This window comes from Gekko japonicus, unplaced genomic scaffold (assembly GCF_001447785.1).
Source record: "Gekko japonicus isolate JY-2015 unplaced genomic scaffold, Gekko_japonicus_V1.1 scaffold200, whole genome shotgun sequence".
Lineage (NCBI taxonomy): Eukaryota > Metazoa > Chordata > Lepidosauria > Squamata > Gekkonidae > Gekko > Gekko japonicus.
The window spans coordinates 234,483-256,234 of NW_015160214.1; the positions used below are offsets into that span (position 1 = coordinate 234,483).

At 45.2% G+C, this 21,752-nt stretch overlaps 1 protein-coding gene across 1 annotated transcript in view; it reads left to right on the forward strand.

The window, feature by feature from the left end:
* DBNDD2 (dysbindin (dystrobrevin binding protein 1) domain containing 2) overlaps positions 1-20,578 on the forward strand; it is a 30,143-nt gene extending 9,565 nt beyond the window's left edge. The window contains exons 2-4 of the mRNA XM_015410426.1: positions 9,688-9,843; positions 10,430-10,576; positions 19,941-20,578. Coding sequence (XP_015265912.1) covers positions 9,688-9,843; positions 10,430-10,576; positions 19,941-20,143 — 506 coding nt within the window. The 3' untranslated portion in view covers positions 20,144-20,578. The remainder of the gene's footprint in view (positions 1-9,687; positions 9,844-10,429; positions 10,577-19,940) is intronic.
* The last annotated feature ends 1,174 nt before the right edge of the window (positions 20,579-21,752 follow it).

The following is a 21,752-nucleotide window of genomic DNA, read 5'->3' on the forward strand; positions in this document are numbered from 1 at the left end:
AATGCATGAGGGAGGCCTTCATTGGTTGGGTGCCATGGGAAAAGAGAAACTTACCAGCAGCGGCAGGTATCCCCCCTGCCCATGCTTAAAGACTGATTGAATTGCACAGAGCCAGCATTGTGCACAAGAGCATAACAGTTGTGGGGAACATGCCATCCAGATGAGACAATCTCAGTGCCCAGCAGCGTGTGAGACTGTGACCATCAGTCACACAGAGAAGGGGGAATGGCGCGCTCCCGTCTCCTGCTGTATTAGCAAAGGAGGAGGGAAAGATATGCATACAGATCGTCCTGCTGCAGACGAATAGAAGGAATGGGGTGGTTTTTAAAAAACGTAGTACAGGGAAAGATGAAGAAGGCACTGTCTTTGACCCTCACGGCATTCATAGGATGGCCCGGATCCATCCACCAGCTGCTCATCTCTCCTGCTGGCGATGTGGCTTACATAATGGCTGTTCGGAGCATGTGGCTGGCTGCCCAGACGGCTAATGAAATCTCATCAGGGCATTTATCAGCAGGTCTGTTGATTTACACAGGGAATAAATCCTGACACTGCTTTTCTGACCCTGGCTCTTGCATAAAGACATTTTGTGCGAGGAAAGCCCTGGCATCCACCGACACGGTACTCATCCATCCCCTCTCCCTTTGTCCAGCTCCTGTCTGTTGCCCAGCTTAGGACTGTCCGGTGCCGGGAGAAGGGAGAGGAGGAGATCCGTTGCAGGGCAGACCTCCTGTGCCCTGTCGTAAAGTGACCCAGTGATAATGGCAGGGGCGAGGGGGGCTGGGTCTGAGCTCCCTGGGAGTCATGCCTTCTGAGCTCTAGTTCAGCCCTGCTTCTGGCGTCCATTCTGTTGCTGTGCGTTCTTGGCGATAAAGGAAAAACACTCTGTGCATGCCATGGAGCACTTTCTTCTTTATTATTTCAGTGAGGAACCTGCACTGGCTGTAGGCTTTGGAGAGCCTTGGCAAAATGCCTTTGGGTGGTCCCCCTCCCCTTAGGTGCTCTGCCACTGTCCTCTCCCTTGTCCTCTCCCACTCCATATGGGTGATTCTGCAGCTGGCATTGGCTCCACATGTTCTCAACACTGAGGAAAAGGTGCCGCTCAGAACCACATTCAGATACCCCAGGGCAACGCCTACTGACTGCAGAGTCGCCCCTGAACGGCCATAAATCTATGCAGAAGGTACCGTAAAATCCGCTGGTCAAAGAAAGTGAAAGCAGCATGCAATGCAGAGGGGAATTTCTGTTCAAAGGTGGGTTTGGTAAAACAATGGATGGAAAAGCCAATGCAGAATCACCCCATGTCTCCCCTCCAGGCAGCAATAGCTGTTGCTGTCTGGTGTGGCTGCCGCTTGCCAGCAAGTGAGCGGCTGAGAGAATGAGCAGGGAAGGCAGTGGCAGCAGCTCCTCTTCCTGCTCTTCTAGCTTGCCAGCACTGCTCACTTGTCCAGGTGATCCAGGGGGCCAATTCCTACACAGGTTGGCTCTGGGGTCATCCCCACCCTGTGAAACCATCAGGCATTAGTTGCAAGTTCATCTCTGTTCCCACATGCATGATGCCCAGTTCAAATCAGGACTGTGATGTGCATGGAGAAAGAGCTTCAGCCTTCCTGCTTGCATCACCCACGTCCAGCCTGTGTCCTCCATAATGTGTGAATCTGGAGGGCTGGCAGCAGGTCCACTGAGGCTCATGGGCCTCAGTGGCTGCCCAACCACGCTTACTCCTGATGCTGGTGCAGGGCTGCATTCTGGCCTTCAAGGCATGTTCCGGGACTCCTCTTGGCTTCAAATGAAGCACAGTGTCATGGAGAGGCAGCCGCTGGATGAAGGAAGCATTGAGGACCGCAGGCAGAGTGACTGTGGAGTCGAAACATGGTGGCACTGGCAGGCAGCAGCTGAACAAAGAACGATATTCTCTTGGTGTGTCCCGTTGGCAAAAAAACTTCATTTCAGAACAGAATATGCTCTTCATGGAGTACAGGGATGGACACACAGCTTGAATTGTTGCCCCACTGGAAGGGGAAACTGTAATCACAACCATGCCATATACTTGTTTTTGTTGGTGTTCTTGACCAGAATGCAAGCCAGTCGAATGTTCTTTGTCTGGGTTAAGACTGGAAGTGCAAAACCTGTGCTTGATGCAACAATGAGAGGGCAGATGCCTATCAGAAATGGCTGCAACCATTTGGCCCTCACCTCTAGATGAGCGTATTGAAATTCCTGGCACACTCCATGGGGCTCTTACATTCCACATATGCAGGGCTACACAGCCCCTTTTCAGACATTATGTCCACATGTTACACTTGGCAATCACTTGTAGATCCTAATGATATGCACACTTGCCATGTTGGCTGAACAGGGGTGATGCACATAGTTTATATGTGCATACAAGCTTCAGTGCGCATGAACCAATTACCAAAACTGTGCATGCGTGCAAAATACATGTGCCATCTCATTTCACGCAGTGTGGCACTGAAGGCAGCATATCCTCTCAATGTGAGTGGTTGTCAGGTTCTTGGTACACGTGGATGTAATGTTGGAAAAGGGCTTCTGCACTCTCTGAATATGTAATCTTTAATTAAAATCTGCCTCCATTCCTGAGAACTGGAAGGTAGCTAATGTCACCCCCATCTTTAAAAAGGGCTCCAGAGGAGATCCGGGAAATTACAGGCCAGTCAGTCTGACGTCAATACCGGGTAAGTTGGTGGAAACTGTTATTAAGGAGAGAATTAGTAAGCACACTGATGAACAAAAACTATTGAGGCAGACTCAGCATGGGTTCTATAAGGGAAGATTTTGTCTCACTAACCTATTAGTGTTCTTTGAGGGGGTGAACAAACATGTGGACAAGGGGAACCCAATAGATGTTGTTTACCTAGGCTTCCAGAAAGCTTTTGATAAAGTTCCTCATCAAAAGATCCTAAGTAAGAGGACAAGTCCTCTTGTGCATAAAAAACTGGTTAATTAATAGGAAACAGAGAGTGAGTATAAATGGGCAATTTTCTCAGTGGAGGGTGCTAAGCAGTGGGGTACCACAGGGGTCAATACTGGGTCCGATGCTTTTTAACTTATTCATTAATGATTTGGAGTTTGGAGTAAGCAGTGAAGTAGCTAAATTTGCGGATGACATTAAATTGTTCAGGGTGGTGAAAACCAGGGAGGATTGTGAGGCACTCCAAAGGGATCTGTCAAGGATGGGCGAGTGGGCGTCAACATGGCAAATGGGGTTCAATGTGGCCAAGTGCAAGGTGATGCACATTGGAGCCAAAAATCCCCACATTGATGGGGTCTGAACTGGCAGAGACTGAGCAAGAGAGAGATCTTGGAGTTGTAGTAGATAACTCACTGAAAATGTCGAGACAGTGTGTGACTGCAATAAAAAAAGGCCAATGCTATGCTGGGGATTATTAGGAAGGGTATTGAAAACAGATCAGCCAATATAATAATGCCCCTATATAAATCAATGGTGAGACCTCATTTGGAATACTGTGTGCAATTCTGGTCACCACACCTTAAAAAGGATATTATAGCTTTGGAAAAAGTGCAGAAAAGGGCAACTCGAATGATAAAAGGGTTGGAACACTTTCCCTATGAGGAAAGGTTAAAGCGCTTAGGGCTCTTTAGCTTGGAGAAAAGACGACTGAGGGGTGACATGATCGAGGTTTATAAGATTATGCATGGGAAAGAGCAGGTAAAGAAAGAGGTACTTTTCTCCCTTTCTCACAATACAAGAACCCGTGGGCACTCCATGAAATTGCTGAGCGGTCGGGTTAGAACGGATAAAAGGAAGTACTTCTTCACCCAAAGAGTGATTAACACATGGAATTCACTGCCACAGGAAGTGGTGGCGGCTACAAGCATGGACGGCTTCAAAAGGGAATTAGATAAGCATATGGAGCAGAGGTCCATCAGTGGCTATTAGCCACAAGGTATAGCTAGGGGCAGATGCCTTCCTGAATTGCTCCTTGTGTATCCAAGGGATCGGAAAAAGCAGAACCAATTACATAGAGTGAGAAATATACTCACATTTACATAACTAACATGTTGCTAGATTCATTTGTTGTTGGGAGGGAATTTTGATTTAATTTTTTTTAAAGTGCAGTACAACCAGCCAAGCACCTGTGCTGGAATCCTCTCTATTATTTATGTCCAAGGGGATAAATTTATCTGGAACTGTATTCTTGTGAAGTGAAGGGATCTTCCTATCTTCGTTAGACGTTGTTTTGAAATTAAAGTCTCTGTGACAATAAACAGGAGCTGGTGCAAGAGAAAGCACATAGTCTGAAAACCAAGAAATTAGATGTCACAGACGTTTCTTTCTGGTGGAGCTTACTGTTTTCTATTCCCCCTTTCCTTCCTTGTTCATTTCACCTTGGTTACATTTGTATTCAGGTGCTTCCATTTCTATCTGGTTTGTAGTTCTGGTTTTGTGTATGGTACCTGCCAGGTGTTTGTAACTAATACGTTTCTCTTGTGGAGCAAACAGCATATGGAGAAAAATAAGACTGGGGAAATAGCTACTTATTTATTTAGAAAACGTATATGCCACCTCTCCAGAACTGCTGGAGTTGGCTCACAACTAAAAAAACCCACCCCTAACCAAGACAATAAAACAAGCCAATAAAAACAAACCATGTCTATACAACCAAGTCAGTAAAACAAACCAAGTATGTAAAATGAAGATGTCAATAAAAATATGCCAGCAAGAGCAGGCTGGAGGGGGAGAGTTGACCCCCAGAAGTGCCAAGTTCATGCTTTGAAGTCCCCCATCCACAGCAGCTTCATTTAGTTTTTCTCTAAAGTGGGGGGGGGGATTGGATCAAGGAACTCCCAGGTCATACTTAACTTGGTCCTTGCCAAGTTATCGTGTATTCTTATGGGGCAGTCAGAGAATTTGCAGTTCAGTTGTATAATTCTTGTGTAACTGTGCAATTCTCACAAAGTGTTAAAAAACAAAGGTAGTTATAGCATTGCTTGATGCTTTTGGACCCAAGTCAGTTTCCCATTAGAAACCATGTTTGCCTGCCCCAGTATAACAAAGTGGTCAAGGATGCAGGAAGCACCTCATGCAAATGAAATGTGAAGAATGTGAATCAGCATCACACTCAATAGAGGGGAGTCTGTCTGACTTACCATATACTATCTTGAGGTCCAAAGCCAGAAGTGTGTCTGTTCCAGTGTTCCCTCTAAGCTGAGTTAGTGTGAGCTGGCTCACAGTTTTTAGGCTCCGGCTCACACATGTTGGTCTTAGCTCAGGAAGGATGGCTCCAGAGCAAACTAATTTATGCAGTGGCCAAATAGCTCGCTCACAACTTTAATGCCAGTAGCTCACAAAGTAGAATTTTTGTTCAGAAGACTCCACGGCTTAGAGGGAACATTGGTCTGTTCTACAATAAAAGCAATTATATTTCTACATCAAACTGTCTAAATTATGTGCCAGGAAAAGCCAATTTTAGTGACCCGTATAAAGTAAGTGATTTGCATAATTTTTGCATGCCTTATTATGCATTTTATATATGACTTTGTATCATTTATTCTTGTTTGACTAGTCATGGGAAGTACAATGAGATCTCATTGCTGACCGTTTGAAAACATTTCAGCCACTGAGACTTTATCCATGTTTTTGAGCAAATCTTTGCTGTCACGAAGGTTAGGGGCTTGCTTTCTTAAAGTAAATGACAGCAGCAATTCTCAGGAGTCCAAATTCCATGCTCAGTGTCACACTCTGCACTTTGCCTGCACTCTCATGGAATTGAAACAAACTGAGCCCCGACCACAACTGAGTGGGTTTATTTTCAACCCTGTCATTGCTTTGCGGTCTAGGAAGGAAGCTGGGTTAATATTCTACTGCAAACAACAACAACAACAACTCTCATAAAATCAAACAGCCCCACTTCCCTCTATCCCAGTGTTAAGACAGGGAGGGAGAGTTATCAGGGCAATCTATAAATCCTCTTCCCAGGACCTTTCATCACACATTTGCTTTGGTTTTAATGGCTGGCCACTTTCCCTGGGAAAAATAGAATAAAACAGCTGACTGGTCTAACCAGTTAGTAATGGATTCCGCTTGTGACACAGCTGGGGCTTGGATGAGGAAAGAGGAAACTGCCCTTGCTAAAAAAGAATTTAACAGCAAAAAGTCTGTAAACGAAGGATAGTCTCTGAATACACACTTACACATTCTTGTTACTGCTAGGGTATGCAGGAGTTGTTGGCCAGGGAGTGGTAGGGCGGGAGAGAAGTCTACATAGCAAGTGTTGCTTTTCTTCTGGGCTAACCTATTCCTGCTTCATAGAGCACCTGGGATTAAATTACACTCTGATCTCTTCCTGCTTCCTTCTTGAAAAGTACGCAGAGGGGGGGGGGTGATTTCAGCATAGCGTACTTTATACGATCAGGAACAAGACGACTTTGGCTAGCTCGCAGGCCGGCTTATATTCCCCGAGAAACTGCCACCCAAAACACTTCCCAATAGGTTATTTACAGTGGCCGACAGTGTCCCTCTAAGCTGAGTTAGTGTGAGCTAGCTCAGTTTTTTAGCCTCCGGCTCACGCATTTTTGTCTTAGCTCAGGAAGGAGGGCTCCAGAACAAACTAATTTAGGCAGCAGCCAAGTTGCCCGCTCACAACTTTAATGCCAGTTGCTCACAAAGTAGAATTTTGGCTCATGGGACTCCACAGCTTAGAGGGAACATTGGTGGCCGAGAGTCCCATCGGCTCTCGGCCGGGAATCTAGCCCCCTGATTGGAGCGGGCTAGGATCCGCATAGTCCATTGTCTCTTGGAGCGAAGCTCGACGTTTGTGCCTGACCGCGTGGAGCCCAAGCCGGCCACGCGGTCTGGACTGGATACATTACACTTCTTTTGCTCCTGGACACACGTGACTGTCAGTTCAAGGAAGGCCTGTTTGCTAGCTGATAGGGTGTGGCTAACAGGAGCCAAATAATAATGTAGTTCCAGAAAATCTGGGTTCAAGTACCCACTTGCAACCAGGTTCCCTTCGGGTGGGAGTGTGGCTCAGAGCACATGCTTTGCATGCAGTAGGTTCCCAGTTCAATACCCTGGCATCTCCAGTTAAATGAATCTGGTAACAAATGATGTGAAAGACCTCTCTGCCCTAAGACCTGGGAGAGCTGCTGCCAGTCTGAGTAGACCACACTGACCTTGATAAACCAATGATCTGCTTCAGCATTAGGCAACTTCCTGTGTACCTCTGTTACGAATGGGACTTGAGTGCAGAATCTTTAGCCCCATGTGAATTTAATGGCTTGGTTTTCATCAGCTGCAGAATCTGGTCTCTCATTATCTTGGCCCCAATGGAAATACACCATCCTGTTAAGTCTCCTATCCCTTTTCTCCTTGGCCTGCATGAAGTTCATCAGTTATTGCTGTTTGGCTGAAATTTGTCCTGAAGCAACTGACGAGGCTGCTTGGACTGAGACAGAAACAATTAGAACAGTTCCTGTTTGTTTGGTTTCCTTGGTTATGGCTCTGCCTAACTCAGTAATCACATTTTCCTTATACCAGTCTGGCTGGTTGTGGCATCGAGAGTAATTGAACGGAGGAGCTGAGAGGTTTCTGATACCTGCCTGGAGGCGTCTGATAATATCTGCTTTTGGAAAAACCCACAGATCAGATCTGAAAGCTCCACAGTGCTGATTCTCTGGGTCCTCAAACTAAAATGTTCGTAACAGGCCATCATCATTTTTGCTCCTTGACAAAGTCTGGGACTCTTTCTGCCTCCTCTGTGTTTACATCATGGAAAAAATGAAAATATTTTTTCCATGTAGGTGGGAATCAGGTTATCTATGCAGATGTAAAAGGTATATTTTTATATGTTCTTGTGGAATGGTGATGTTGGAAGAGAAGGGAAATGTGAACAGGCATCTTGGCATGAAGGAATTTGGGAGCAAGAGGGCCTGGCATCTTTCCTATTCAAGCAGAAGGTATCCAAGGGTTGGTCTCCTGCCTTCCCTTTGAAATCAGATGGCTTGGCTTGGTGTTGATGTCCATCAGTTTCCTATCTATTATTGCTGACAATTAATTGTCCAGTGCTAAATCAGAGCAAAACCCTTTGCAACCACGCTCAGCTTTTGTGCAAGGCCAATTATCTTAAAAGGGAACTTGAGCGATGCTGCCAAGATCTTTGTTTTGGTCTGCTGGCTTCCTGGAACAGAATAAAACCAGACCGCATCTGAGCTGCAAGTTCCAGTCCAAGCAGAATCCTATAAAAGATCTCAACATCAGTTTTATAAATTCATGAGGATTTGTTAATCTGAGTTTATAACTAAATTCTTGCAGGCAGGTTTTGCCAGATAAGCTTAATACAGAATTTTCAAACACAATGGAATAACATTTAAAACCTTCTCTTCAGCTTTGAATAGGAACCATTCTAGCATTTCTGCTTTCAGTACACATATTGCCGCTTTTACCATAAATTTGGAGTGGGGTTTTTTGCCTTTACTTTCTTTATGAGTCAGGCAGAGGAAACAGAACATAGCACATAAGAACCCTAGTGGATCACACCAGGAGGTGAGAGGTTTCATAACTGGAGAGGAAAACTTTAAATCTCCCCCTTTTTAAATTAAAAAGGTTGGGTGTGGATGAGGACTAGTAGATTATAAAATATTAAAATGGGGTTAGGATAGGACACTGTCTGACCGCAAGTTTAGTGGACAGCATAAAAGCTTGATGTAGAAGAGGAGATCAGCAGACAAGTTCATTGTTATCGAAATGTCTGCACTTAGCTGGGCTATCTTGTTTAAGAGCTCGTCACTACTAAAAGCTACCATTTGGCAAATCAGCTGTCTCTTTTCAAGAGATGAGTGATCACCTTTCTTCACAAAACAGGATGACATGAATGAGCACATTCTAGAAAGGAATAGAAGTTACTCAAGAGTTTGGAAAGAAAAAAAGAATACAACTTTGTTTCATTGGTTCCCCAACCTGTTCTCTGGACCCGTAGCAAATGTATAGGTTATTGACTGAAGACAGATCATTATTTTCCTGGGAGCAGAAGGTGATTCTTCTCATGGAGGGTTCACCTCCATTAAACAGATCCTGCAGGGTTTTGAAACCAGCAAAATCTGTTGGACCAGTGCTGACATGTGTGTGCACCTGGGGAAATAAACCCTCTCTCAAAATGATTCCAACTTTGTTATAACAAATCATCTGTCTCAGTGATCAGATGTGCTCTGGGCAGCTTTTCCTTTACAAGTCAGAACAACCATTATGCAGGAGATCTGTTATGAGATTTCCCAGGGTTTCCCCCCGAAAATTTTTTTAAAGACAGGTGCAGGGTTCTTCAAAAATTTGATTGCAAAAAATATCACTGAAGGAAGGCTGCTTAACCTTCCTCTCGACACTTGTTTCCTCAACTGGCATTGCCTCTCAGCTGCTGTCAGTACCTGTAATTTTCTCTTGCCAAACTGAGGGTAGCTATAGGGGGACTGGGTTAGAATAGGGAAGTGTTGCATATGGAAGAGTTAAATACTCCATCACCCCAGCACTGCTGCTTAGAACAAAACTTGTTGGACCTGATTTAAAGCTTAAAGGGGGGGGGGAGAATGGGAGGTCTGATCTTGGATATCCAGTGTCACAAGTGGCTTGGCTCTGGATAAACGGAATAAGGAGGAAATCACCTCTGCTTTCTTCCATCTCACCTCCTCTTCTCTCTGGTCCTTTTGCAGCCGAGACGGACAATGGGCAGCGGGGGCTGGACCCAGAGCAGATGCAGCAGCAGCAGCTCAAGCTACGTGAAAGGCAGAGGTTCTTTGAGGAGGTTTTCCAGCACGATGTTGATTTCTTCTTCCCGGTATCTCATCTGCAGATTGAACACAGGAGACGTAAGTGCTGCTTGGGGTAGCAAAGACATTTACTTTACACTGCTTTTCAGTACAAATGATGCACAAAGCGGTAATAGCATATTAGATCGTGGGAAGAGGTCCTACAGCTTGCATAAGAAAAGTAAATGGCTTTGCATTATTTCCTTTGGGTTCGGAAATGGACACACTGACAGTGCAACCCTAAGCGAGTTTACACCCTTCTAAGGCTAGTCGAAAGCAAGAAATTGCAAGTAGATAAATAGGTACCACTTCGGTGGGAAGGTAACAGCGTTCCGTGCACCTTGGTGTTTAGTCATGCCGGCCACATGACCACGGAAACGTCTTCGGACAGCGCTGGCTCTTCGGCTTTGAAACGGAGATGAGCATCGCAACCCTAGAGTTGGACTCGACTGGCTTTCGAGCAAGGGAACCTTTACCTTTAAGGCTAGTGATGTCAATGGCTTTAGGAGGGTGAAACTTTATTTAGGGTTCCACTGTGAGAATGGAACTCAGCAGTGATCCCACTAGCTGTAAAAATGTTCACTGTGGTGTTATGGATTCCACTGGGTAATGAATATCTATCATGTGGCTCCCTTCTCTTTGAAAGCTCCCCTTGGCAGCATTTCCTCCATGGAGGTGAATGTGGACATGCTGGAGCAGATGGACATGATAGACCTTTCTGACCAAGACACTGTGGACGTGTTTCTCAGCTGCGGGACGGAGGACAACAACAATGTCACCTCTCTTGTGCCAGGTACATGCAAACTTCCATCACTATGCCCATCGCTCTGTGTATGCATGTGTGTGTAAAGTGCCGTGGGTATTTTTGTGACTGTAATATTTGGACCATTTAAAGTGTGCCCAGCTGAAAGCCCACCATGTTCTGCTAGGCAGTGAAGATCAAAACAGGGAGAACAAGAAGCGTTGTGAGGAGAAAGCAGATATTATCAGGCATCGTGGAGCTACAACCAGGAATCCCAGGGGCTGAGTTTAGGATTAACACAGGGTACAACTAGATGGGATGGTGTTCCCTGGTTAGACCTAGGGCTGCCACTGCCATTTTAGTGCTTAAAGGGGGATTTTAAAAGGCCACAAGGGCCCAATCAGTGCGGCAGGACCAGGCACTCTTGTCTACCCTCCCCCGTGCATTTTCAACTGCCAAAATGGCCACCACCACCCCCACAGCTGTTCTGGCACTTGATAGGTGCAAGGGAGGGCACAAGTGCTTGGTCACACCATGCTGTGGGCCCAATCACAACTTCTTATATCTTCTCTTAGACACTAAAATGGCATCATTGTCCCTGGGTCCAACCTAGGGATGCTGTGATGTCTAGTGTTGCCCATGGTTGATGTATTTGAGAGTGCATATGAATGGCCTGTAGCCAACGACACAGTTCCAAAGACTTGAAGGAACTTATGGTTTGGTTTTTAAAGAAAGGGTGGTGATCCCCCCTGATTTCCCCCCTCCTGCTGCATCCCATGTATAATTTTGTTTCTAGGAGCACTAAATAGAAAATTTACTGATTATTTGCTAGGATCCAACAACTCAGCCTTAGGAACTCTAATTGGTGTGTTGAATAGGCCAGATTCACAAATATGCTTGGTCTTGTTTTTTTGGAGTAATTTTCGGTATTCAGAAGCACTCTGTTGGGACAGTCCCCAAAGCACCAGTGAAAACACGGACACTTGAGAGTTTTTCCACTTACCCATTTGGAATCTAATGCTTGTATCTTTGCAGATCTGCAAAAAATGCATGTTTTGTATCATAACAAATGCTAAAGGCTCTCTTTTACTATAACTTATTTGTACCCAATTTGTCCCAAAGGTATCTCCATTATGGCGCACACTAGGTTTAGCAACGTATGTTCTAATTATAGACATTTTCCTCTGAAGTGAGACAGAGATGGGATTTTAGCAGGGTGTTTTGTTTAAGAAGCAAAATCATTCCACTTCTGAGGCAGCTTATCAGACACCGAAAGGAACAGATTGAAGCTTGTTTCAGTAGCATGCCAAAAAAATTAATTGATTTGTCTTTGGTGCATATATTCCCAGTCCTTTGCTTGAAAAATGCAAACAACTGCATCACATGCCACCATTTAATTAAAAAACTGTCACATGATCCATCCCGTGCTCTGGTATTTGCATAAATGGTTGTTTCCTTCCCTTCTTCATGCTGTTTTTTCTGCACACATACACACACCCAGGCCTAGCTTTATGAGTCCTGCACCATTCCTTCTCCCTATTACTAAACCTGCAACTTCCCTTTATAAACATTTTCCATTCTAAGGCAGTTGGAAATATATATATATATAATTTCCATTTCTGGCCCCTGGATGCTCCTTGGAGACTATCCAAATAGAAAGGATGAGGAAATAAGCACTGGATATGATGGATCTCCTACTCTGGCACATTATTCAAACTTGCAGTGTTGCAGATGTTTTTGCCTTAGGAGGGTTAAGCTAACATGTTGACCTTCTGGCGCCACTGATAGTATTTAGGGTGTCTGTGCACCTTTCTGAGTCTAAAAAATGGGAATCTTTATGTAAAGACTTCTAAGGTAGAAGAGATGAAATACTGTATGGGAAAGGAACACTTGGAACTGAGCAACTGATGCTGCCTGTATCTTAGAGTAGGAGAAAGACTGTCAGTGCCACCCTAACTAGAGTTACTCCCTTCTAAGTCCCAGTAGCCTTAGAAGGGGGTATGTCTGCTTAGTGCTGTGCCGTGGGAGAACTACAGAAGAGTCCTCTAAAGAAAAGCCCCCAAACTGAGGCCCATTGGCAGCAAACATTTCACTGCATTGTTCCAACACCTGAATATTCCCCAGCTGTAATAAGGTTGAAGAAAATTTTGGGTACTGGAAATGATGGTGGCAAGCTTCAGGGGGTTTGTCTTCCATATTCTCATACTCACCTGTTCTTTCTTCTCTGCACTGGAAGAAATGTCTGCCTGCTTTCCTTTGAGTCAAGTGGCACCTTTGAGACTATCAAAGTTTTATTCAAATTGTAAGCTTTCATGTGCAAAACACACTTCTTCAGACAAAACTGGAATAAAATCTCAAAACCGTAAGGAAGGGCCACTCAGAGCCCAGATGCAGATCTGAAACTGGAATGGATGGCAGCAAATTAACACGCAAATGCAAGTTAACAAAGAGATGTGAGAATGAAATTGGAGTCCAGCAGCACCCCCAAGAACAACCAAGCTCATTCCAGTTTCAGCTCTGCATATCCATCTTGGTTCTGAGTGGCCCCTCCTAATGGCTTACCCCCACCCTCTTTTTCCTGTAACTAGCTTTTGAGATTTTATTCCAGTTTTGTCTGAAAAGGTATGTTTTGCACATGAAAGCTTAACACTTTGAATTAAATTTTGTTGGTCTCAAAGGTGCCACTTGACTCAAACTTTGTTCTGTTGCTTCTGACCAACATGGCTACCCACCTGAATCTGTCTGCTTTCCTGCCACCCGACCTTCCTTGAAGCCTCTAAAGTGCATCAGAATTGTCTAAACCTATTCCAAGTGCTTTGCCCTGACCTGATTGGCCCTGGCTCCTCAGATCTCGGAAGCTACGTGGGGTCATTCCTGGTTAGTACTTGAATGGGAGGCTACCAAGAAAGTCCAGGGTTGCTATGCAGATGCAGGCAATGGCAAAGCTCCTCTGAATGTCTCTTGCCTTGAGAACCCTACAGGGCCACCATACATCGGCTGCAGCTCAACATCACTTTCTGCCATATTCCAAGTGCTTTAATAATTTGAGTACTGGTTGTTCAGAACAACAGGTAACAACTGAAACAAATGACAGCAGAGATGTACTTTTTCAAGTTCCATCCCATGTCCTATAAGTTTGAGAACTTGTGCTTTGGAGCATTAGTTGCCTATGAGTGGCACATGGATAACCAGCAGCCCATAACCTGTTTTCTCCATAATCATGGCGCAGAAGCATTGGGTCAGGTTGCTACACAAAGACAGTTTCAAACAGGCACTCTCCCAGGGAACCTAAGGCGGTACATTCCAGTCAATTTCTGTACTTTTAAACCAACTCTACTCAACTCTCCTTGGCTTTCGAGAATATCACAGGTTCCCATGGGCTCATTTCGCCTTGCCAGAGAGGGAGATGCTAGGGGCATCAGGGGAAAGTGCACTGGCAAGGACCATGCTTGGCGTACAGAATGTATCAAATTTCATCCCTGGCATCTCCCATTTAAGGATGTTTCAAAAGCCACTTTCTTTAAGCCTAGCCTATCTCACAGGGTTGGTATAAAGAGGAGAGAACCATATACCCTGTTCCAAGTCTACAGAGGGATGAGCTGGACGGCAGTGAGGTTGACAGGTTGATAACCACCTCAAGTAGGTCTGAAGAGGTGGCATACAGATCTAATAAGTATAAAGAGGTGGCGTACAGATCTAGTAACTATGAATCAGGCCCAGGTTTATATTCCAAGTAAGGAAAAAACTAGAGCTTCCAGTTCAGCTTCCATATGCTTGTCTCGCCTCTCCATTTTCTTTAAATGCAGCATTTCTGTTTATTATGGTAAGTGGGGAAAGCAAAGTATGCAGAGGCTGTTTGCTAGCGAGCTTATGCTTGCCGTTAGGCAATACTGCTTTCTTCATCAACCACCCTTAGAATAAATAGCAATGCCTCGGCTTTTGGAAATGCAGAAAAAGGGAGAGGAAAACAGTGACATGGACCTATTGCCGCCTCTAATGGCTTCTCTTGCCAGCAGAGAATCCCAGAACAACCTGGTCACTGTGCTGGGCATACAGCTAGCAGAGCTGAATGACATTAGCAGGCAAATGACAATGGCAGCTGAATGACAATAGCAGGTGTGATATTATTCCCAATTAATAGGACAGATGGACTCCCATTCTAGCTGTATCTGAAGAAGTGAGCAGTGACTCACAAAAGCTCATACCCTGCCACATCAATCAATCAATCAGTTTATTACGGTCAAAGACCCGTCAAACAGCATACAAAATCAAAAACAATCTCCAGGTTATCGAGAAGTGTTACAATTGCTGGCTAAGCGCCGTAACAATAAAATTCATTCATTCAAGAGAAGTGTTACAGAGAAGAGACATCATGAGGAGTATTAAGGAGGTGCTTACGCTTTATAATTGCAATAAAAAGAAATTTAGCAACCTTCCTTGATATTGCCATGGATTTGTCCTCCAGTAAGTATTTCAGCAAAAGTTCCTCAGACTGGATTACTGGTTGTCCTTGGAACCTAAATGACCTTATCAAGGGCATAATTAAAAGGGCTCTCTCTTCTGCATAATAGGAGCAATGAAATAATATATGGGGAAGGGTCTCTATTGACTCCGAGGGGCATGAGCATAGTCTCAAATGCCTGGGGATGCGTTGAAACCTTCCAAAAAGAACTGCAGATGGAAAGGTATCAAATCTGGCTCTGGAAAAGGCCCATCTGTGATTCGGGTTGGATATATTAGCTAAGTATAAAGGGGCAGACATAAAATTTTTGGAATTCAGAGATTTGAAAAGAGGCGGAAGTGCAGCATAAGATGTTTGTAGCTCAATATCTCTGAGGCGTTGGAAAACAATAGATTTTGCCCTGGCATAGCCGCGTTCCAAAAGTTGATAGGGGTCTAGTCCTAAAGATCTCAGTTTATCAATGGCTCTAGTGAACCACTGAGGATAGGGCGATGCAGCCAATAAAAAAGGAAGTAACCCGGTGGGGAGAAGATGGGTTTTCAACCAAAAGCAGAGAGAATGCATCCAAATATTCAGTTCGACTGTATTGAGACCAGCTTCTTGTCTCACCATGACATTGGGAGTACATCTTGGAGTATTAAATAGGGATCTCAGAAATTTTGTTTGAACCAGTTCAAGCGCCTGAAGATTTGTGAATCGCATAATTTGTGTCCCATAACGCATTTGGGCTAAAACTTTAGCAGAAAAAAGTTTCAAGGCAGCTGGAATATAATGAGCACCATCTTTTCTGAAGAATCTTAATATAGCAGAAGCGGATCTTTCTGCAGAAACAGCCACTGATTTAATGTGCTTGCCAACATGTATGCCTTCTGCTTGTTGAAGACGGGCTGAAAGTGTTCCTTGAGGCCTTCTTTCAGCCTCCTCACCAGCACGTGCACCTCTGGAACAAGGTCTGCACATTCTGTGCCCGGCTCCAACAACAAGGCCAGTCACTCACATGCCATGTGGAACATGGGGACGACGAGAGCCAGACTCGCCGTGTCAGATGAGAGCATGTCTGTGTGACTCTTGAAGGGTGCAAGAACCTCCACAGTCTGAGAAACGATCATCAACTCATCCAGGGTGAGTCGGTTCTCTTCCCGAATGACCCCAGTCTCCGAGATCAGGGCAGTCAGGGCTCCCTTCTGCTCCAGCAAGCACTCCGGCATGGCGCAGGTGGAGTTCCAGCAGGTGCTGATGTCACTGAATAGGCAGTGCTCCGGCATGCCCAACAGTATCTGTTTCTCACACAGCCGATAAGCATCCTTATTGCTGCATGAGAAGTGGCCCACAGTGTGTCGGCATTTCTGGAGGAAATGCTGGTAAGTGTGGAACCCAACATACGGTCAGATCTGTTGCCTTTCTTATATATGGGAATTATTATGGAAAGACCCCATTCAGTTGGAATTTGGCCTGATTGATCAATAAAAGTAAAAAGATTAGCCAAGATAGGGGCCCACCAATCAAGATTAGCCTTTAAAGCTTCAGCAGTGATAAAATCACTGCCTGGAGCTTTACCTTTTTTCAAGTTGTTAATTAGCTGTTCAATGTCCTGGACAGACACTGGATCCCAGGAGGGGATATTCTCAAGAGGGGTGGAAATAAACAAATCAGAATGATAGGCACTGAACAAAGTCGAATAGTGATTTTCCCAGAGTTTTGGTGGAATCTTACTGGCTGATACCTTGGAGAATTGACTATTGGAATTCGAAACCAGTTTCCAGAATTCTCTGCTATCTTTTGCCTTAGCAGCTTTGATCAAGGCCAACCATTTGGTTTGAGAGTCAGCTAACTTTTTGGCTCTCAAAATTGCCTTGTATTCTTTTTTCTTCTTTTGGATTTCAGCTGCTAGGATAGGATTTGGAGCACTTTGAAAAGCTTTGAAGATCTTAATTAGATTTGCCTTAGCCTGCCTGCAGTCCTTATCAAACCAGCTATTAGAGCAAGATCTCCTTACATATGTCACAGAGATTTCTCTTTTTGTTAAGTCTTTAAGGTGATACTGGAGTCTTGTTCTTTTCTACTGCTACAGACAGATTAACACGGCTACCCATCTTGTTCTGTGATGACAGGTGGGCCTTGCCAGAGAGGGAGATGCTACCACCTCTTCTACCATCATCCTGTGGTTTCTGCTGTACCTTACTGTGGTACATAAATTTGGGCTAAGCACTGAGGTAGTGGCACAAAAGAGGCTATAAACTCTCACATCTTGAAGTGAAAGACCATTAACCCACAAAGCTGAGGGAAGGATATCTTACCACATAGAATGAAAGTATGAGAATAATTTGAACAATGAAGGCTGCTTCCACAGAGATTTTGCTCTGGTTTGGCACCCAAACTGGAGCAGGTCTTTCTGGAGCATCCCTGCGGTGGCCTGATGCTTCCCAAATGTGGTTTGATACAATCTTTCAGGAAAGGTCAAAGTGTGTTTGCATGCCACATAGACAGGAAGGGGCACATTTTTGCAGGTCCCACCTGCCTTGGGGTCATTTTTCCTTACCTGAGACCCCCCCCCATGGCTGTCACTCCCTACCTGCCTCCCAGTAATCACTGGAAAGCTTTTTTCAGCCTCTAAGAATGGTTAATTGATGTAAACTAGAGATGCAGCTGATAAAGTCCCCCAAACCCTCCAGTGGTGGTGGGGGGAAAAGAGAATGATAGCTGTGGAGCACTGAGGTAAAGAAAGTACAGAGAAAACTGTTGGGTGGATGGTCTGGGCCAAATGCCAAATTATACAAGCTCTGCAAGGCCCGATTCACATGCTGGGGGAGGAGGGGCTCCAGCCTTTCCCCCAGCCCTGTTTTCCCTAGTGAAAACAGCCTTGGGGGGTGCTTTTTGCCCTGTTGTGGGGTACCCTGACTCATCTCGTGTCAAAACGTATCGTGAAATTTTGCTGTCTGTGGCCACTGTGAATGCTTTCTGTATTCACAATGGCAACAACAGCTTTGTGGTGAATCCTTATCTGTGGAAGTAATCCCCCATCCAAACTATTAATCTATAAATCAGTGCTCAGCTTTTGGCTTTTCCCCAAAAAGAAAACGTTGACAAACTATATGGAGGGATAGCCAATACCACTACTTTCAGGCCGATGGGAGTTTGTGAGGATTGTGGGATTTTTAAAAATTTGCCAAAAGCGTCAAGCCATTCATCTCCATCACGTCCCCCACCTCTCCCCTCCCATGTATTTACTCTCACGCTGGAAGGCTTTGTACAGGAGGAGGCACCAAGAAAGGCGAGGAGACCCGACTATTCTGCAGTGATTCATCCTGAGGGTGACTCAAACAGTTTACCAGCAAAGCCTCCTGCATTCCAGTTAAATGGGCTCTCTGATGAGGTCTCCGAGTTGTGTTATTCACAAGCCGAGTGCAAAAGCTCCTGTGGCTAAACATGGGGAAAGAATGCAAGGCACGTGGACCTCTAATGACAAGGACGGGGATTCATGAGGGATCAGCACGCAGGGCTCTTTGAGGGAAGGGTTATAAGGTCATTGTCTCAACCTGCCCCACTGTCAGTGGGTCACTGTGTCAGATTATTCAGCTGTAGGTTCCCCCTCCCCCAAAGTGATTCATTAGTAGACTGGATCATTATAGTAATGTACAGTCACTGAAGTCCTTGAACCATATGGCACCCCAGGGGATCAATCAGTATACCATGGTAACCCCTCTTGAGGGATCAGAATACATTAAATAAAATGCCATACATTATGTCATGCAATTCAGCCTGTTTCTAGAATGCAAGCTTGCAAATAAAGTGGGGTTTTTTTCTTGGCAAGGAATAGAGGAATAGAAGGAAGGAGAGGGAGGGAACTAGGATTCACACTGTCAGAGTACAGGTAGGCAGGGGGCAGAGTAGCCACGGGGGGGGGGGGGCACTGTCTGCATTTTCACCAAATACCTCCCACATATTTTTCTGGATATTCATATGCTTGCTTCCTTTCCCGTTCTTCTTAAGTTCATACTGCACCAGGTACCAGGTCCTGTACTTGCACAGCAGTCCAACAGGCATGCAGAATACATGCATACAGAATAATACTGCCCTTACTATTTTTCCCCCTGTGCCAGCAGTAGTACCAACACAGTCCTTCAGCACACGTACAATCGCTACTGTACACAGTACTGAGGCCACAGTCAATCTGCTGAGCAGTATTAATTTGCCAGGGCCTCGCTACTGAAAGTGTGCTGCTCCCCTGTCATATGACAAGGGAAGAGCCAGCATGGTGTCTGCAGCTGAATATTAGAAGCACAGAGACCTTCTCAAGGCAGCATCTGACATTTGGCTGTTCTTTTTGTGTGTTTTCATCTGGGCAGTGCAGCTGTCAAAAAATTGCCACAGACCTGCATCTTTGTAATGTACTTCCAGAGAGGTAACCATTGTTAGTGTGGCACAGCAAAATTAAACCAGAACTCCAGTGGCACTTTAAAGAGCAACCCAACTCATTCCACAGTAAGATTTTGTGAGTGGGAGCTCACTTTGTCGGATGCATGAAATGTCCACCCAAAGCAACTGGTTCAATTGTATCTTACCCTACCTTGTCTATCAGCACTTTGAAATGGGACTGGTTACTTTTTAAATTGGCTCTTGCCTTACACTGTCCTCTCCTTGTAATTTCTCTCCACTCTTTCTGTTGCTTGAATTATAAAGCACAGAATTAGCTGCTTTGGATGGACACTGCACAGAATGTTTACAATCAGGCAATTCAGAGGAGGGAGGGAGGGAAGTTTCTGTCATCATAACCAGCTTATGCCTATTATAACCACCTGGTAGAGGGTGGTGTGTTCGCATGTATGTTGGGGAAATAGCCAAGTTTACCTGTCCAAAAAGCTTCATGGAGCTACTAGACTGTGGAGTGGGGACAACCAAATGCCATTCCATCAGCTGCTTGTTCCATTTTCACATTTTTCATCCCTTGGTCAGATTCCAACCACTACCAAGAAGAAATCTCTCTGCAAGTGCCCAACGTGGCCGAGATCAAATCCCGGATCTCGTCCACCTCTTCTGCCTCCACGGACCTGAACAGCCTGGACACCAGTGATGAAGGGGCCGAGACTCCTGTGGTGCAGTCTGATGAAGAAGAGCTCCAGCAAGACAGCCTCAAAGAGGAGGAGACCAGAAGTTAGCATGGGGAGGGGGGTCTTCCTTCCTCCGCATCCACCCCTCCACATGGACCCTTCCGGCATGAGACGAAGAAGGGACTTTACTGACTGGTTTTTGGACTCCCACTGAGAAAAGCCCACAGAGGCACTCTAAGCCAGTTATGGTACTCAGAGAGCCCTTCCCCTTAGAAGATGGTCAGTGTGTGGTCAGCAAGGGAGCAGAAGGGGAACTGGGGTGAGGTGTAAGGGTGCTGTAGAACTTCAGAAACTAATTTCCCAGGCTTTTTCTGCTAACGTTCCTGCTTCAATTCACTCTGAGTTGTTTGTGGCACCGACCACAGTTATTTCAGGCAAGGCCTTGGTGCGCACAGCATTTGCTGTCTCCTTAATCTCGGTACATATACACACACAGACACACTAAATGTTTAACTATAAAATAGTAGAAATTATATTGCTTTCAAACAAATGACGGGGATGACGTGTGTTATTGGAAAAGGGCCAGTGAAGTATTTTGGGTAATAAGGTCGACAGACCGATAGCTAAACAAAGAGATTAAACCTTGCCGGTGACAGGGTTGGAATTTTCCATCAAATCTGTATTTCTACACAAGAGTTTGGAAGGGAAGAAGCAGAGCTGCAGCCCACGAGGGGAAAAAAAATTGGGCTTCCGGGAACGGATGTGGCAGTCTTGAAGAATCTACTTGTCACAGGTTTACAGAACCTGTCACCCACCAAGCTGATTTAGAGAGGGGCTGTGGCTCAGTGGTAGAGCATCTGCTTGGCATGCCAGGGGTCCTAGGTTCAACACCCTGGCATCTCCAGTTAAAAGGGAACAGGTGGTAGGTAATGTAAAATACTGCACAGGCAGTCTGAATAGACAATACTGACCTTGATGGATCAACGGTCTGCCTCAGTATAAAGCAGCGTCATGTGTTCATGTGAATGCAGTCCACTGGCTGTGCATGATCACCCACTGAGGGCTTGCAAACCTATCTTATTTGGGGAACCTATAAGAGAATCTGAGCCCTGACCTGGACAGCCCAGGCTAGCCTGATCTCATCAGATCTCAGAAGCTAAGCAGGGTCAGCCCTGACTAATATTTGGAAGGGAGACCTCCAAGGAATACCAGGGTCATGACGCACAGGCAGGCAATGGCAGACCTCTTCTGAACAGCTCTTGCCTTGAAAACCCTACAGGGTTGCCATAAGTCAGCTGTGACTTGACATTTTAAAAAAAAGATAATCCAAAACAAGGTAGGTTATCAAGCTCCAGGAAGAGGCTCTAATGCAAGGCTGATCTTCAGTTTACTGAGTCTCAAGAGTTACTTAGCCTTGATTTAGACCTATATTTTGTTCGCAAAAGAACCTTGAATGGCCACTTTTTATAGTGACAGAACAGGATCTCTGAATGTAATGACACAAACCCTGAGCTATCAGAAAGGTCCCTGGGTTCAAGTGAACTCACAAGGTGCCAGTTGGCAGGCCACCACCTCTTGGCTTCAGCCTACCTCTTCTGCAGGCCCACCTTACAGGTAAGTTGGACAGATTACTAAGGTAATGTATGTGCGGGTGCTTTGGACACAATGCTAAGTATTCTTATCCCTGGACATTGCTAAACAGCCCCTCCCAGCACTA